This window comes from Acipenser ruthenus, chromosome 1, assembly GCF_902713425.1.
Source record: "Acipenser ruthenus chromosome 1, fAciRut3.2 maternal haplotype, whole genome shotgun sequence".
Classification (NCBI taxonomy): domain Eukaryota; kingdom Metazoa; phylum Chordata; class Actinopteri; order Acipenseriformes; family Acipenseridae; genus Acipenser; species Acipenser ruthenus.
This window is the reverse complement of record NC_081189.1, coordinates 4378171-4397766: the sequence shown is the minus strand read 5'-3', so window position 1 is coordinate 4397766 and position 19596 is coordinate 4378171. Positions and strand designations below refer to the sequence as shown.

Sequence of the window (19596 nt, the reverse complement as noted above, 5' to 3'; positions counted from 1 at the left end):
TGTTTCATTACTGTGTGACAGTACAGTCACAAAAGTCACCACTTTAATTGATGTGTTTAAGGCTGTCCCATCATCAGATGTTTTGTTCTTTGAAATCCCTTCACTCTTCGCTTCTTGGTGAGCTGAACATCACTAACATGGCTAAGGGTTTTATTGCAGTTAATGACAGGCGCAGTCAGTAATATGGTACATTTAAGTGAATCTGTGAAATATTTCATTTAAGCAATAGAACTGAAAGAAGAGGGCTTACCTGAAATTACCATGAAAATATCTACTCAAACTGCAAGGGTATCAGAGGAAGGCACAAGGAGATGTGTAACTGCATTATTAGTAAGGTGCATACAGTAATTAGACAAGTGTTTAACCATAACCCAACTTACTCCAAACATTAGTATAAACATTTGTAAAAAAAACTGTAGCACTGCTGAGAAACCCATGACTACTGTATTTCTGCTGCTTAGCTTTCCCTTATACAATATATCAGCAGCTATACATAACAGAAATATGAATTATGCTATTGCCTGACATTATATTACAGCTAATCATGGCATGGCATCTGCCTTGAAATGCTATGGTATAGAGAAGATTAGTCTCTCAAGTAGAGGCGGGGAATTGATTAATAGGTTACGACGTCGTGATTGCTGTTGGATTTATACACTGGATGCTTTAGAACCGAGGGGACTGAATGAAGAACTTAGCTTAGCCTTGTTTCTCTAGCTTTCTTTAGCTGTTATTGATATATATAATACCATCTTTGAAGAAACTACCGTAATTATGTTGTTCCTTATAACAGGATCATTAGGGGCTTTTTTTAATGATTAAAAATTGATATTTAATGTATGTTTAGTATGCAAGTATTTGGTGAATATTATTGAGTCATCTCAATATATTTGCCCTGTTGAAACCTGTATACACTGGGTTTTTGTAGCCAATTAGATCACAAATATCAATGGTGTTCTTGCTAATTGAATCAAAGTTTATATGGGGCCTGTTTATACTAGTTTCTCCAGATTGCTCTGAGGAAGACGCTAGTAGCATCGAAACGTTAGCACTTCTGTATGGACTATAATAACTGTCTCGCATACATGGATTCATTAAACTTACACTGTGAAGCTACCAAGTGTGCTCTCACCTTTCATGCTTTTCCTGGAGAGTCCATTTAGTAAAGTCATCGGTGGTAAGCAGCCTATTTTAATTCATTGTCCTGCCGTGATTGAGCACCTGCTACTGTTTGAAATGTACCTGCTGAAGCACGGAGGCACGCCTTGATATCTTTTTGTATATTGATGTATTGCTGTGATGTATGGTGAGACTGAAGCAGTGGCATTCACTTATGGCTCTTTCAGTCCAGTGCAACCAAAGGACTTTAACTGAGCACCTAGTTGGTCAATTCAATTAGTGGCGTAGTCAATGCTACATAAAATGTGGACCTTTTACCTGCGAAAGAAAAATACTTAATGAGAATGTACATAATAAAACACTAACAGAAGTGCTCAGCTGCTAAACAGGGTTTACCCGTGTGATACCAGAGCCAGATCAAGTGGAGAACAGAAATGCATTGAGATGCAAGACAAGATAGGACACCATTTTTACTACAATTGTAATATTATTGCATTTTGTATTGTAAGGTTCTGTAGAGCTGATATTTTTGTCCAATAATGTTTCATATCTATTCTATTCCCTATCTTGTAGAAACAGACTCCTCATAAACATAAATAACACAATGCCCTTGACTGCACAGTTGACATGCAGTTTGCAGTATTTTCTTTTTTTTTTTTTAAATAAAAACATGTTTTATAGTGCTGTTTTCCTGACACTAGCAAGGAACGTCCTCATAATTTATGAAGCATACATTAACTAGACATGTTTGCCTCTCCTTTTTTATAGTTAGTTACCTTATAAATTGTGACAAGATCATAAAATACAAAAAAAAAGTATTGACCTGAATTTCAGACTTGCTTTCTCTATTTGGTTCTTCCACATGCCATAGGATACAGGGAGCCACCAGTAGGTCAGCTATTCAGTTTCTAGTTAACATAGTAACTGAAAGGCTACGGCATGCCCATAGCACAAAGTATGTTTTACATTGAAAGTACATATTTCTGGTACGTACCAACACAGGGCTATTTGGAAGTTGCTTAAAGTATAACTTCCTAACTAATATATTCCATTATATCTTACCTACAAACTAAATCAGGTAGTTTGGATTCACATAGGAATGAGAGAAAAGCTCTGCACTGTTTCCCTGTTTTCATCAGGTGAAACTGGAGGAAGCGCTGTGTTACTGCACAATAAAAAAAAAAAAAAAACAGTCGCGGGCTGTGACGGATATTCAAATAAATTTTGTAACACTGAAGAGATGGGCTTTGTATCAGAAAAGTGGTGACAGAGTCAGAAATCGTGTGTTACGGGTTAGTGCATTCATTTGTTACATACGACTGACGTGTATCTGAGTGTCGTATATCCGAGTGCTGACTGTAATAAACTGCAGGATTACTGTCATGTGAGCTTCATGTAAACCTGCAGATCCATTCTATTACTGAAAGCTAGTGTGCTGTACAATGTAAGATTAAGATCATGCATGCACCACATTTTAAATCAGTAAAATAAATTCCAGAATGTACATCAATCACCCCAGCTATTCTGTGTGCCTTAGCCAACTGATTGATGCTTTGAAAGAAAAAAATAAATCAATATGTCTATTTCCAACGACAGGCAAAGCTAGAAAAAAATGAAACCTCTGCTTCCAGTTTCTGTACACAGACTTGTGACACATTTCTGACACAATAACCACCCACTGAATCCAGATAAATGTTTAGGTATAAGGGTCCCCAGTGGCTCACTTAGTAAAAGTACCATCACTTGAGTAAAATGTTGTATTTTAACTCTTCTCTAACAATTCCTAAAACTGAGTGCCATATCTTTTAGCTGTGTATTATATTTGGCTGTGAGAGCTCAAACTGTGTTTCTTAACAAATTCTTAAGGTATTTAATTAGTCTGTACATTTTTAGTCATTGCTGGATTTGTTCTCCAAATCCCCATTAAGTTTCACCAGATGTCATGTTGGTGTCAGAAATGAGAAAAACATGGGAGCTGTAAAGGAGCGTTAAACAAGGTTTTACAATTCTTACTAATTGTGAGCATGTATTGCTTCCATGACAGAATTGCATATAGTTATCGTAGTTTTCTGGTATGTGGCTCTTTCTTAAAAGCTGCTATAAGGATAGCAACACAATCCAAGAGGAACAGTGCAGAGCTGGGATGAAACTGGGATGAAAACATCTTAAAAGTCTTTAATTAAAATGCTTTTGACACGTCCTGCATAATTCATTATTTAGAAGAACACACACTAAGTGCTTCGTAAGGGATTAAAGGACTATTATTGTCGTGCTTTAGTAGTTTAAACCATGCACGCTTAATATATCCCATACTTGCCATTCCATACTTATTATCAGGATACACTATTGATCCTCTTCTTGTTTAAATTCCCTTAACCAGCTGGGATTTCTTGATCACATTTATTTTCTTTGTGACCTTTGGGTCTTAGAACATAATTCCCATGCAGCCTGACAGTTCCAAGGTTGCACACTTTTGATTGGAGAGATTCATACCCACTTCATTATGGGTGGTTTTGAACCTAGGATATTCTAACTCAAATGTGACCTAGTCTGGTCACCTGGGTGGTCATGTGGGTTCTTTCTATATTTGCTGAATTGTCATGTGGAGTGCAAACTGTACTTAAGAATACATTTATCAAAGCCCTCACTGCCAGCAAGTATTTTGTAATCCATCTTGGTCCTTGTAGCAGGGCGATTGCCCTGCATGTTTGTAAATTAGTGTTGGTACAATTTATATGGGGAAATGGTTTTATTGTGTATCATTTTGAAGTTGATTTGTTTGATTGAATTATTGTTTTACAGACGGGCGCTCGATTGAGACTTGCTGCCTGTTAGGCTCGGTTGAGGGGAAGGGCAGCAAGTGATTGGCTGTGCTGAACCTCAATCAGCAGGTGGGCGGGTCTTGACCGAGTGTCCGTCAGTTTAAAAACATCCGCGGGAGATGGCTTGGGGCGACTGCAACGCCATGCCAGAGGGGAGCAGTGTATACTCGGGAGGAGAGGGTCCAACCGCTGTGCAACCCTGGGACTGCAGGCCATTCTTGTGAAGGCAATGCCCAGCCAAGGCCGTATGAAGCAGCAGGAGTCGTTGTATGAATACTGGCTCATCAGTAGGTTAGTTAGGGGATAGTGATCCCATGTGATGTATAGCGAGGGTTACGTAGTGTAGCCGGTTCCTGGAGCGGGACGCCTCGTTTATAAAGCTTGCGCTCGCCCTCTGGGGCACCTTTTGTAGTTTTTGTACTGTGTTTTATTTTGCCTTTTGTACAGGTTGCTGTATGTGTCCTCTGTGCGTTACCATGGCTGGTAACGTCACATGACCATCTTTACTTTCACTTCTGTTTGTGTTAATAAATCCTGCGCGCCTGTGCCGGCGTTTCAGCTCCACCCCCCAATGTCTCTCTGTATTGCTTAAACAGCGGTGACCCACGCACATGACATGAGACCCTGTCACAGTCCTTAATAGTGCTAAGGGATTAATTAATGCCAGTTTGGATCTATCTATCTATCTATCTATCTATCTATCTATCTATCTATCTATCTATCTATCTACTCTTTCTGTCTGTTAGTGCATGCTGGGAGTGTGAGGCGTGTGTGCTGCTGCAGGAGGGTGTGTGGAGAGAGTAGGTGAGTGGGTTTTTTTGTGTTCTATGTGGTTTTCTTTTTTATTTCTTTATTTTTATTTGGGATATAAGTGTTATTTAGTGTTTGTTTTATTTGGGTGTTTTTATAAATGTTAGCTGACTTTGTCAGCTTGAATAGGCCAGTATGGCCAGTTCTGTGGGGAGGGGAGCTCCCTCAAACTTTTCTTTTGAAAAGTTAAGCCATCGTCATGGGGTGAAAATCTTGACAGAGGGTTTTCTTTCTTTGGAACAATGTGTTTTGGCGTTAGGTGAAGTTGTGGGGTGCGAAAATATTAAATCTGCATCTCAAATGAGTAGGTCAATTGTTGTGTTTCTAAGCAAAATGAATCTTGTTGCTAAGGCTGTTTTGTGAATTGTGGTAAATGAGACATGTATTACTGTTTTACCTCTGTCTTTACCATGCAGAAAGGTAATCCTCTCAAATGTTCCTCCGTTTTTAAAGAATGACGTGATAGAGAATGCACTTTCCTGGTATGGACTAATTGTTTCGAGCCCGACGAAAATCCCGCTGGGATGTAAATCCCCAAATCTGAATCATATCGTTTCTCTCCGTAGGCAAGTAAATATGATTTTAAATAACATGAATCAAGAGTTAAATGTAGTCCTCAAATTTAAAGTAGAGGAAAATAATTATATTATTTTTGCAACTATGGATGTCATGACATGTTTTGGTTGTGGGAAAGAGGGGTGTGTCATTAAAAACTGTCCTGAAAAAGAGGTTAGTGAGGGAAAACAGGAGAAGGGGGAAAAAGAGGACCGGCTTCAATGACCCTGCAAGTGCAGATAATAGCAATAGCCGACAGATAGAGACTCGGGCTGAGAGACTGGATCAGGAGACCAGTACTGAGGCTGACAGTGACTGAAAAACGGGGTAGTGAGGTGAACTGTCAGCTCTTGCTGTAGGCAGCACTGTGGACTGACGGTGTGAAACCGAGTTGCAGCAAACAAGAAGAGAGTGTGGTTGGGTCTGTAGGGCTCAATCAAACAGAACAGAAAGTAAAGTAAATCCATCAATGGAGAAAATAGAAGAGGAGACAGCAGGGGAGGAGTTAGAGTTTAAAACCCAGAAAAAGAAAAGGCAGAGGAAAAGGGCATACTATGGTACTGCAAAGAAAAAAAGCCAATGTTACCGAGAAAAGTGTAGCGGAGCCTGAGCAGAGTGAGGTACCAGTGCCGTGGAGCGTTAGGGTCACCAGCAAAGCTCCTGAAGAGAGCACAGAGATACACAGCGAAGAAGAGGCTCTCTCTGGAACCGGCTACAGGGTCAGAAACATAAAGGATTTTTTAGAACTCATGAAAGATAGACGAGGGGTCAGTGTGGAGGATCACATTCCAAACATTGCTTTGTTTTTATTAGCGTCACGATTCATGTCACAGAAACCGTCTGGCTCCAACCTCACTGAGCAAGAGTGATCAGTAAAGTCAGTAAACAGGTTAAAAAAAAATTAATGATTTCAAATGGATTGGAAAATGTTATTTTTCTTATTTATGTCATTGTGTTTGTTTTTTTGTTTTTACATTTTGTTTACTTCCTTCTCTTCCTAAGATGAACTCGGTCACAACTGGGTCCTTAAATATGAATGGGTGCAGATGAGCTGAAGAGAGCTGCTTTATTTGAGTACCTTGATCAGAAAAAAATAGAAGTTATTTTTTTTACAAGAAACACACACTGATTTTAAAAACCAAGTCGATTGGGCTGGAGACTGGAAGGGGGGGGTGCTGTTTTTAGTCACGGCTCCAGTATAAGTGCTGGGGTGGCGGTGCTGCTCTCAAAAGGGTTTATTCAGGATCCACCTGATGTTACTGAAGTGGTGAAAGGGCGGCTGTTAATAGTGAAAGTAAAGATTGGAGAAAACATGCTTGTTTTTATAAACATATACGCCCCGAATGACGGGGCCTTTGTTTAGGATTTTAGATCAAGTTTTAGATGGCAGCAATGGTGAGGACTGGGTGTTTTGAGCTGGTGATTTTAACTGCACAGTTAATCATTTGGAGGACCGTAATCATCAGTCTGTCACAGTACTTTCTTTAATTGTAAATAATTACAACTTGACTGATTGTATTGAAAAATTAACATTTCAAGTAGACAGTATACATGGGTCTAATACTGCAATAATAATGTGTCCTTGACCAGGTTAGATCACTTTTATATTTTTAAACAGCATTTTAATTTGGTCACCATGTGTTTTATTTCTCCAACTGTGTTATCTGATCATTCTCTTTTAACCCTAAGTGTAATGGTACCCTCCTTAACCAGGAAAATCCTACTGGCATTTTAATTTTCAGCTTTTCAAAGATACCCACTTTAAAAAATGCTCTCTCCACCTTTCCCAGAGTCTTTTTTCTGGGAAAGGTGGAGAGAGCAGAAGACTGCTTTTACTTCCCTGACTCAGTGGTGGGATGTGAGGAAGGTGCAAATCAGATTGTTGTCTCAGAAGTACACTACTAATCTCACAAAGAGGATGACTGAAACTCTGGAAGAGCTGGAGAGGGACATGTTAGAGCTTCAGGGAGCTCTGCAGTCCAGCCACAATAGCAGGTCAATGCAAGACCTCAAGAACAAAAAACAGCAGCTGGCTGAGCTGCTGAATGTCAAAGTGAAGGGGGCGTTGGTGCGGTCCAGAGTGCAGTACATAACAGAGATTGATGCACCCACACAGTTTTTCTTTGGCTTGGAAAAAAGAGAGCAGAGCGGAAAGTCATCCATTGTCTTAAAATACCATCAGGAGAAGAGTTGAGGCAGCCTGTGGAGATCCGGCAATACACTGTCAGGTTCAACTCAGAACTTTTCACAACAGAGGCTGGAGAGCAGGCTGAGGAGACACAGCAGTTACTGGAGGTTCTGCCAAGGATCACGTAAGAGGAAAAGAAAGCATTCGATGGTCCTTTATTGCGACATGAGCTCTCTGATGCCCCTCCAAGGGCTAAAAGGAGGAAAAGCTCCTGGAATGGATGGGCTGCCTGTGGAATTTTGGATACTATTAAAGGATGACCTGAACGCAGTCCACAATGAAAACGTGGAGAAAGGAGAGCTGCCTCTGAGCTGCAGAAGGGCAATAATAACACTATTGCCCAAAAAGAAGGGGATCTGTGTAATATAAAGAACTGTATCTCTGTTGTGTACGGATTATAAAATCATCTCTAAAGCTCTGTTTTGGGTCCAATTCTACACCCTAACCAAGCCTACTGTGTGCCCAATAGATGCATTTTTTACACTATTTTTAAATTTGAAACACATTGGCTGCTTCCAAGCTCTTTGGTTTCCCTGCTAGGCTTATCTTTCTCTACTAAGAGAGTCTTTGACACAATTATTTATGAAAGGTATTTGAAGCCTTCGGTTTCGGCCAAAGATTTATATCTCAAATACAGTCCCTGTACTGTGATATTTTTAGCATCCTGAAGATCAATGGGGGGCTGAGTGCACCTTTCCCAGTCCGCCGGGCTATAAGATAAGGCTGTCCTCTCTCAGGAGTGCTTTACTCCCTTTCTATTGAGCCTCTTATCAATAGACTCAGACAAGTTTTAACAGGACTTTCTATCCCAGGCAGCTTAGCTCAACCAGTCAAGGTTTCCGCTTATGCAAATGATATTGCTGTTTTTATTCAAAGCCAAGCAGATGTTGACAATTTATATGAAAGCCAGAAATATTTTGAAACAATTTCATCAGTCAAAATAAACTGGCAAAAAAGTGAAGGTTTTTTAAAAGGGGATTGGAAGGGATATGGAACCCCTGGTTCTGCCAGGTGGCTTGCAGTGGAGCCAGAAGGAGATAAAGTATCTGGGAGTGTACTTGGGTAATGAGAGGGCAGTTAAGAAAAACTGGGACGGCTTGTTGGAGAAAGTAAGAGTGCCTGCAGAAATGGCGTTAGATTTTACCAAAGATCTCTTACCGGGGAAGGGATTTAATTATAAATAATCTGGCAGCCTCTATGCTTTGGCATATACATATATATATGGAGAAAGACCTTTTAAAAGAAAATCAGAGAGAGTTTTTGAGTTTTTTCTTGGACGGGTTACATTGGCATGTTGTTCTTGCCACTGGAAGAATGGGGACATGGTTTGATGGACCTGTCCAATAGACATAGAGCATTCAGGCTGCAAACAGTGAAGAAACTGCTGTATAGCAGTGAGAAACTTCCCTGGACAGATGTGGCTCTGCTTTAACTACGTCAGGTCGGAGGACTGGAATTGGATAAACAGCTTTTCCTCCTAGATCGTGCCCAGGTCAACTCTCCCAATCTGCCACCGTTTTACCAGAGTCTGCTCTGGGCGTGGCAGAGTCTGAGGGTTCAAAGAGGTGAGGGACCTGTTGATTTTTATTGGCTGCTAGAGGAACCTGTCATTTTTAATCCTGTTTTTAAAATAGAATTAACAGTATCTCAGACTTTCACAAAGCTAGGGTGACAAAGCTATGACATATTGTGGATGTGGAAAACTCAAAATGGAAAAGTCCACAACAGTTGTCATCAACCCTGGGATTACACTCCGAGAGAAAGCTGAGCGGCTACTTTATCAGTTTCAAACAGCCCTGTCCAGAGAGCAGCAGGAAATTCTGAAAAAAGATTTCTCAGAAAAGACCCAGGCCTTACTTGAGACCTCTTTCCTGTCTTTATTGATTTCCCCATCTGCCCATTTTTCTGCCAAAATTTTCCACATCTGCCAAAATTTTCTGTTTTTCCTATCCTATTAAATACTTGATTATGTAATACTGTCATTTGTGTTTTATTGTCTTGTAATGTCAAAGATGTGTTTCTTTAAAGTAGAAAATAAAGTTTTTTTTAAAAAAAGTAAAAGTATACATCTATATATCTGTCTGCCTGTCGATGTTGCATAAACTGAAAATGTTTATAATAATAATAATTGTGACCTTTATGTGTGGTGCGGGGGTTCATGCGCGCCTCTCTGGCTCCTGCTTTGCATGTTCATTTCCTTCTCTCTTTCAAAATACCTGTCTGCTTGCGTGGCTCTCTAGAAGGTCTGGCCACGCCGACCTCCCTAAGCATAGGCATTCCTTGTAAGCCGGGGCGACTTCTAGTCTTCTTAAATGTATCTGCTACCCTTCTCTTCATTTTCCTCTTGGGGAAGTAACTCTTACTTCCCAGCCTTGGAGGCTGGTAAAGTTACAATAATTCCTGTTTCAAGTCCCAGGGCTTACTCCCCGCAGCCCTTGCTCCTGTCCCATGAATAATAATAATAATAATAATAATAATAATAATAATGTATATCTTCTTTATATCTTCCAAATAATTTAACATATGGTCTTTTCATTTTTTATCTTGGGAATTATTTAACCAGATAGTTTTAATAGGATGCAACAACTGGGTTGAGGCAAAATGAGGCCAAACGCATTTAACAAGGGCACACCGTCAGTCTGGGGCTTAGCCTTTTGCCCTGACCATTGAACTTGCATGATTATTTATAAAGACTCCCTGTACTCTTGGTTGATTAAAGCAGAGTTATTGGAAGATGTGTGGGCAGACAAGAGGGGACAATGTTCTTGTTCTATATAGATTGGTTCTGTTTTACTTTGATACTTACAAAGCAGAAGTCTATAAGATGATGTACTGTTTACAGCTTATCCTATTACAACGTAGGCCTCATAGGCAAAGTTTTTTTTTTTGTTTGTTTGTTTTTCCAAACCCACAATTTCTTTCATAAGCGGAAAAACAGTGTTTGGTTAAGTTCCATAGGAAAAATACAAAGGGAAGACATTAGTATGTTATTTTTAAATATCAGAGCTCATATTTTTGATTTTGGCGGGATCTCTGTATGAAGAATTTGTTTTCTGGTGGCCAAACCAACATACAGCACTAGTGATGAAAGGTGTTCTGTAAATGTATTTCTATTATCTGTGATGTTACATACAGTTGATGGATTAGACACTTCAAACAACAAGCAATAGCCTTCCCAGTGCTACATGAAATGAGATTCTGTAGGGTTAAATCAGTCCAGACCTGGTACACTGGCTGATTTCTTCATTTGGAAGTAATGCTCTGGCAACAAAGAGTCATTCCCTTTCTGGGGTGTGCACTGCCTTTTAACAACCAGGTTACTAATGTAGATATCTCATTCTGCAGACTGTTGTTCTGGTGATACGCATACGCTTATTGAGGGTTTCCAACTTGCATTTAAAATGATATTCCTGGGTATTTGGTAGAGATGTGCCGAATTACCCAAATATAATTTGCAGTTTGATAGATAGCAGTTTGTCAAGGTGTTCATCCTCTATGAAGTACATTACTTCCTAAGATATACTGCAGTATACTTTTACTGTCCATTAAACTTAATGAAAATGAATGTAGCTTTCTCTACTTCTCTAAGGTTCCACAAATACTGATTAACACCTATCTTGGACTACCTAATGTTACCTCAGGTAAAGTAGTCCAAGAATAGGGTCTGTGAAATGACCTGTAATATGTTAAGTAAACGATTAAGACAGGGTGATGTTTGCATCAACACCGTAAGAAAATACAGATGTGAATGTTAGCGTTTTTTTCTGCCTGTCACTAATTTGTTCATTCTGTGTACGTTCCGCAGGTTTTCCAAGGAAACTTTGACAACGACACGCACAGAAAGAACGGGATAGATCCCCCCATCTATGCTCGGTTCATCCGGATCCTGCCTTGGTCATGGTACGGACGCATCACTTTACGGGCTGAGCTGCTCGGCTGCACAGAAGAGGAGTGAACAGCCCTCGACTGCTGGGGAAAAAAAACTCAGCTCCCCAGAATAGCCCTCAAATATCTCCTTATGAACTGTGCGAAACCTGTACAAATTTCAAATCGGGTTCTCATGAACAAGTGTTCGGTTGTGATAGGCAGGAATCTCTGATTTGTACAATGGCCTAAGCCTGCCCTTGTCAGATGCTTGTCTTTTTTATTTACTCAGAATGGCTGGGTTGTCAGTTTTCTATACAGCATGTATTTGTTTGGTAGGAGGTGGGGGCAGAGAGTTCACACTGTGGTTAAAAGATCCAGGAAAGCTGCAGGTTTTTATTTTAATTGTATTTATTTTTTATGAAGAAAATGGTAAAGTGATCCCTACCAGTAGATTGTTTGTATAAATTCAATCACATTCTTGAAGATGTGTTTATGAGCACTGCAATTGCATCAAAAATACACAAAACATATTTGCTAATATTTCCCTGAAACACAGTGTTTTTAATATCCTTCTGACCTTAGCCTTTAAAAACCTAGTTTATGAAAGTTTAATTATTTAATTAAAGAGTAGAAAAAAATATTGATTTCCAACTTAGAACCTAGGTTAGGCTAAACCATATTGTCCACTGTGGATTAAAAAACAAACATATATAATGAACATTGGAGCAGCAAACTTGCCTGAAGCCTATTACTGGGAAACAAGTTGGTGTTTATTATTTTGCTACTGTTTCCCATTTTGTATTTAATAGAATACATTCCCAGTTGTAGAAAAGGTTAATATAAGACACTGCAGCTTTATCACTACTTTGAGTCTGGGATGACTAGATTTAAGGAGTCCTGTCAAACGTGTCATTGTATGCTGCATTTTATTTATTCAAGCACTTCGATTGAGTTTGTGGTTGGCTTCATGTTCTCTTAAAACATTTTTAAAAATCTCATTTTGAGCTACGATGCAAGTCCAGCTTTTAGAAATCTCTCTATAAATTGGTTTTAAACAGCTCAGGATAGACGTCACTTATTTTGTATGGTTTTATTTTGTACCCACAGTTCTGAAGATATGCTTAAGAGTACAATACTTGTTAAATATATTTAAAATGATACATTTTATGTCTGCTGACAACAGTGTGAGGTGGAAATGGAAATGTACAGGAACATCACTCCATTTTAAACTGAGTTGAGGGGGGGTTTGTATTAACACGTTAATATTGATTGGCAACATTTTTTCAACTAATCCTAAAATGTTAATCACATGAGATATAACAGTATTAGAAATAATGTCACTTTTTTTAAAAATAGTTTCTCCAAGGAATGTTCTTCTGTGATTGTAATCTTAAAGCCACTATAAATTCTGAAGCCACCTTAAAATCTACTAAACAAGAAGGAATTTTAAACAAACAAAAAGCCATGACAACCGTAGGGCAACTTCATGGAAGTAATTGAGGGCAGGCGAGAGTGTATATAAACTTGAGTATAGGTTTACAAAGGTTCCACAATACAGTGCACACATCATATTATCTGCTATTGTTTTGATGCATAATAAAAAGCCACTAGACTGTTACTGTGTCTGTAACCATACTAACAAAACAGATTCATTTAGATGTGAAATGCATTATAAGATTTCTGTTCTGAAAGGAATGGTCAACCTTAATTTTATTTGTCATATCTCAGAGGTATGGCTTGCAGGGGTGGAAATGATGGCAAAGCATATATATATATATATATATATATATATATATATATATATATATATATATATATATATATATATATATATATAGCATGATTAGGGAGGTTGAGGGTCACTGGAGTAAATGGTAAATACGATCTGTAATTAAATTGACATGTTCAAAATACAGGAAAGAAGCACTCTATGACAGTCCTGATCACTAATGTAGTAAATGATTTGACCTCCAGGTATCTACTCAAGGGTTCATGCTGTGCAGGTTTATCAATATGCTGGAGTGGACATATTATAACAGCCTGCTTTTTCTTCCCCCAAAGTCTGTTTTTATCATTATTTGGTTCTTTTCAAATGGATGTTTTCCCACTTTCTGTGGTCAGTGGAATCTGAATGTTTTTGGCAGTGTTTATATATGGGCAGGGCTCCATACAGAATTATCCAAGTACCTGTCATTCCTACTAGAACTGGAACAATGCAAAGCAGTCTCATAACAAGAATCGTGAACAAAATAAGGAAACACAATTAGTGGTAAATGGGATTTTGTTTAAAACATGCACCACATCCAGAAAGATGTGACAATATAATACTGAAATACTACTCGTAGTACATCTTATTCTACTTTATAATACTACTATAGTACAATCATCTAGTAGACAAGAGTGATGTTCTAATCCATAAGTCATCAAGAGCATCATTATTGGCACAGTTTGTAATACTGTAAATTGTACACAGGAGTGGATTGGAACCAACCATAAGACAAAATGCAAAGAGGCCACTGATTATTAATGTATACTGTGTAACCAATATCTGATTGTTTAAAGTGGATTAGAATATAATATGGTTCTGGGACAGAAGGACAAAGTCATCAGTTATGACTTTCCTCACAATGTATGTTATAAGGTGTAATATGCATGCAAACATAGCAGAGTTATAAACACCTCTGTGCCCACCAGGCATTACTGGTTAAGTCGCCAACAGAGAAGGCAGGAAATGGGAAGGCAGTCAGAATAAAGTAGATGGAGTTTTGACAACCATCAGCCCAAAACTGGAGCTGTGAAATGTATGTGGATGTTCACCCGCCAGCTTTATCCTGAATTAAACAGTAACACTGACTATCCTGAATTAAACAGTAACACTGACTATCCTGAATTAAACAGTAACACTGACTATCCTGAATTAAACAGTAACACTGACTATCCTGAATTAAACAGTAACGCTGACTATCCTGAATTAAACAGTAACGCTGACTATCCTGAATTAAACAGTAACGCTGACTATCCTGAATTAAACAGTAACGCTGACTATCCTGAATTAAACAGTAACGCTGACTATCCTGAATTAAACAGTAGCGCTGACTATCCTGAATTAAACAGTAGCGCTGACTATCCTGAATTAAACAGTAACGCTGACTATCCTGAATTAAACAGTAACGCTGACTATCCTGAATTAAACAGTAACGCTGACTATCCTGAATTAAACAGTAACGCTGACTATCCTGAATTAAACAGTAACGCTGACTATCCTGAATTAAACAGTAACGCTGACTATCCTGAATTAAACAGTAACGCTGACTATCCTGAATTAAACAGTAACGCTGACTATCCTGAATTAAACAGTAACGCTGACTATCCTGAATTAAACAGTAACGCTGACTATCCTGAATTAAACAGTAACGCTGACTATCCTGAATTAAACAGTAACGCTGACTATCCTGAATTAAACAGTAACACTGACTATCCTGAATTAAACAGTAACACTGACTATCCTGAATTAAACAGTAACACTGACTATCCTGAATTAAACAGTAACACTGACTATCCTGAATTAAACAGTAACACTGACTATCCTGAATTAAACAGTAACGGATGTATTTTTCAAGATTTTTTTCAGTATAATAGATTGTAAGCAAATGAACTCATATTGACTGAAATTAAAAATAAATATGTATTTCAGCTAAAGAAATGTTCTGTGGTATTATGGTCTACAACAGGAAACAGATTTTAAAAACTAAAATGTGAGATCTGTATAGAAATGTTTTTTTAAAAATTATTTTAATTGTGGAATAACAGTGGCCTTCTGAATTCAGATAACTGAGTAGTCAACCTTGTTTAATGTCTAATGCAATCTCTCAAATATCAAAAAGTCATACAAAATATAATGGCATAGTAATAACCTACATTATACAGCATCTGAGTGCAAGGTAGTACATAAAACAAAGTCATAAAATGAGTTTGTTAATTTCCCCTTGAAAATAAGGATACATTAAAACTGACACATACATTTAGAAACAATTAGAGTTCTGATATTAATAGCTTTTTGTACAGTGCAAAAGGAAGAAAAGAAACCTGGAAAAAACTCTGATACACATTAGGATGTTGTTTTCTGTCTTCTCCATTAAGCAGTTCAACAAAATTCTTGATACAGTGGTACGGTGGGGGATCACTTTTAATGATTTCCCAACAGATCACTGCTAGCATTGAAATAATACCAAGTGCTTTCGATGGAACTTCTTCTGATGAAAATTGTATTGTAATTGGAAATGACAGCATGTGGTTAGATTTTAACTTTGATTAATTTATTATAGCATGAAAAAACATATTCAGTGAGTAGGTCAATAAATGGAGCAACCACAGTAGAAGGCACAAGCTTGTTTGCTGAAAGATTGCCCCTGTTATTTTGTAATCTGATTTACACATCAGGGGTGGAGAATTGGTGAAGGGACCTTCCATAGAAAAGTAAAGTAGATGTACTATTTACCATTTACCATCAACATGATCTAAGCACGAAGTAACCAAATTGCTGAACATAGATCTATAAAATAGCAGGGGAGCACTGTATGCTGTGATACATGCAGTGCAGCAGATAACCAGTTTGGGTATGTGAAAATGAGGGGGGGGGGGGGCGGTATCAGGCAGTTATATTTCCATCAGTTTTCTATATTTGCCATTATTTCCACCCTGAAGTTTCTAAGATGTAGAGAGCATGTCACAGTGTTGTCCAGTTGCACACCAACTAAGTTCTCTGTAGTGTTCCCCTTGATAGATTTTGGATACTTACTAGGTTATATATGTTTCTTGAAAGGGCTTACAATGTAAATTACATTAACTGGACATATGGTTGACTTTCTCCTTTGAGAACCATTGCATAATTGTCATTGTAATGTAGAACAAATTGTGGATTAAATCTTGTAATATTGAACTGTTGTTACTATAATGTGGTACTGGCTTATGAATTGTAAGAGATTGCAAAAAAATATATAAAAAATACTAACAAGTACATTTTAAAAAGCATAATTATTTATTAAAGGCAGAGTGACCACTGCAGCCTTTGCAACTATGTGATTTTTTTTTATTATTATTATTATTTTGTATATAATCTAGCCCTGCAGGTTAATGCAAAAATTAGTACGAGCTTGTCTGGTCTTCAAACTTAAAATAAAAACAAAAATGGAAATTATCCTGAATATGTTGAGTCTTGCTTTGATTTCTGAGCATGGGTCATGAATTACACCTCAGAGCAGACAGATGTGCCTTCAATATGGTTTCAACCCCCCAAAAAACACCTTCTTAACGCATGTAAATATTAAAAATCCCAATCTCCTTCAATGATCTGACATGACCAGTAACAAAAGAACCCATATCAACAATGGATTGTTTTACAGAATTACAACTAATTAAAACCGTATGTGTCTACAGCAGAGCCAATGAAAGCACTTCTTTGATTGTCGTTATTATTTCCTGTTCCCACAGCCTGTGGTAAACCCCAGACCTTAAGTACTGTATCCGCACAGAATGGGTGTTTGTTTGTGTGCTTAGAAGTTATCTTACTTTAGAAGTGCATGGGAGGAGGGTGATGCTGTTATCATGGGGTTTTCCAGTAATTAACTGGGACAAACCCACTGAATGTGCTGCATCAGAATCTGTTTTGCAAATGTGCCTATTTAGAAAGCACAGTGCAAATAACAGTAAAGAATGAAGTCAAGCCCCTTAGGAAACGCAGAGGAGCCATAGCAGAGTATGACAAAGCAGTGTCAGCTGTATTGAATTAATACTTTATACAGGTTTTCACCGGTGAGAACATCAAGAACATGCCTCCAGGTACAGACAGCTCAAACACCATGTTAGATGCATTTTGTATAAATCAATCAGAGGTACCAAGTGGAACAGGGACTCTCAAAATCAACCAACCAACCAACCACTCCTGACGGCATCCGCTCAGTCCTTCAGGAAACAAGGAAAATAATCTCTATGCCAGCAGAGATGTTAGACAAATCAATAAAGTCAGGGTCCTGTCCAAGCTGGAAGGCAGATTGTGGTATATTTAGAAATGAAAATAAGGAACGAACCAGGAGATCCATCATCCCTAGCTCCATAATATTTAAAATCATGGAATTAATCCTATAATTGGATTGTGCATATATTTCTGGACTTACTTCCTTAAAATGAATCATATTTTTTTCCTTAAGTCAGTCTTTAAATACATTAACAGTCCATGTTGTAGTCTTAGTTTTCCTCTATTTCATTTTGCTGTGCCTCATTTAATCTTACGTGTATACTGTTGACAGTTTCTGTAGCACTTACTTTTTTCTCTTTTTTTCAGGTGGATTACAGTCTTCACTAGGAAAGCTGGTGCAGTTCTCTGGAGATTCATCCCCAAATATATAATGGGTGGAATGTCACTCATTTTGTGGCAGTGGTTTTATAGCTAATAAATAAAATGGCACTTTGTCATGGAATTTTGTCATTTTTATAATGTTGTGCTTATTGATTTATACAGTATAAAACCAATCAGATGTTGTTATTTTTTCTAGCTATATACAGTGTGTATGTATATATATGTATGTGTATATATATATATATATATATATATATATATATATATATATATATATATATATATATATATATATATATATAGCGCCCATGCATTTTAAAGAGTATAAAGGGCAATTAATTGATTTGTTCTAGTTCCACACAATGAATCCAAAGGGAGGATGTCAGTAGTTGTATAAGAATATAAGAACATAAGTACACAAGAAAGTTTACAAACGAGAGGAGGCCCATCTTGCTCATTTGGTTGTTAGTAGCTTATTGATCCCAGAAACTCATCAAGCAGCTTCTTGAAGGATCCCAGGGTGTCAGCTTCAACAACATTACTGGGGAGTTGGTTCCAGACCCTCACAATTCTCTGTGTAAAAAAGTGCCTCCTATTTTCTGTTCTGAATGCCCCTTTATCTAATCTCCATTTGTGACTCCTGGTCCTTGTTTCTTTTTTCAGGTCAAAGAAGTCCCCTGGGTTGACATTGTCTATACCTTTTAGGATTTTGAATGTTTGAACCAGATCGCCGCGTAGTCTTCTTTGTTCAAGACTGAATAGATTCAATTCTTTTAGCCTGTCTGCATACGACATGCCTTTTAAACCGGGGATAATTCTGGTTGCTCTTCTTTGCACTCTTTCTAGAGCAGCAATATCCTTTTTGTAACGAGGTGACCAGAACTGAACACAATATTCTAGGTGAGGTCTTACTAATGCATTGTAGAGTTTTAACATTACTTCCCTTGATTTAAATTCAACACTTCTCACAATATATCCGAGCATCTTGTTAGCCTTTTTTATAGCTTCCCCACATTGTCTAGATAAAGACATTTCTGAGTCAACATAAACTCCTAGGTCTTTTTCATAGTTCCCTTCTTCAATTTCACTATCTCCCATATGATATTTATAATGCATATTTTTATTGCCTACATGCAATACTTTACACTTTTCTCTATTAAATTTCATTTGCCATGTGTCTGCCTAGTTCTGAATGCTGTCTAGATCATTTTGAATGACCTTTGCTGCTGCAACAGTGTTTGCCACTCCTCCTATTTTTGTGTCGTCTGCAAATTTAACGAGTTTGCTTACTATACCAGAATCTAAATCATTAATGTAGATTAGTAATAGCAGAGGACCTAATACTGATCCCTGTGGCACACCACTGGTTACCTCGCTCCATTTTGAGGTTTCTCCTCTAATCAGTACTTTCTGTTTTCTACATGTTAACCACTCCCTAATCCATGTGCATGCATTTCCTTGAATCCCTACTGCGTTCAGTTTGAGAATTAATCTTTTATGCGGGACTTTGTCAAAAGCTTTCTGGAAATCTAAATAAACCATGTTGTATGCTTTGCAATTATGATTTGCATTTAGTATGGTTAATGCTAAGTACGTGTTAATTGGAAAATTCAGTTATTATCCCTAGTGGTAATTGGCTGATTGTGAGTTTTGGGTGGGGCAGTGGGACAAAGGAAAGAGACACTGAAGTGTGTTGGTAAAGAGTGGGGCTGAACAGGTGAAAGGGAGAGATATGTTTTTGACTAGAGATCTGTTGTTTGAACCTACTGTTTTATTTTGTTCCTGAAAATGCCATCTACTTCAAAGAAGGAGAAATCTTTTCCAGTCAGGAATGTTGTGTGATGTTTGATGTTTTCTGTGTGCCTGCAGGATGGAATAAT

General features: G+C 37.9%; 1 protein-coding gene across 3 annotated transcripts in view; it reads left to right on the top strand.

The window, feature by feature from the left end:
• Positions 1–16558, top strand: part of LOC117973476 (EGF-like repeat and discoidin I-like domain-containing protein 3) — a 172113-nt gene extending 155555 nt beyond the window's left edge. For all 3 annotated transcript variants that reach the window (XM_059033745.1, XM_059033703.1, XM_059033796.1), the window contains one exon: positions 11300–16558. In XM_059033745.1, coding sequence (XP_058889728.1) covers positions 11300–11449 — 150 coding nt within the window. In that variant the 3' untranslated portion in view covers positions 11450–16558. The remainder of the gene's footprint in view (positions 1–11299) is intronic.
• The last annotated feature ends 3038 nt before the right edge of the window (positions 16559–19596 follow it).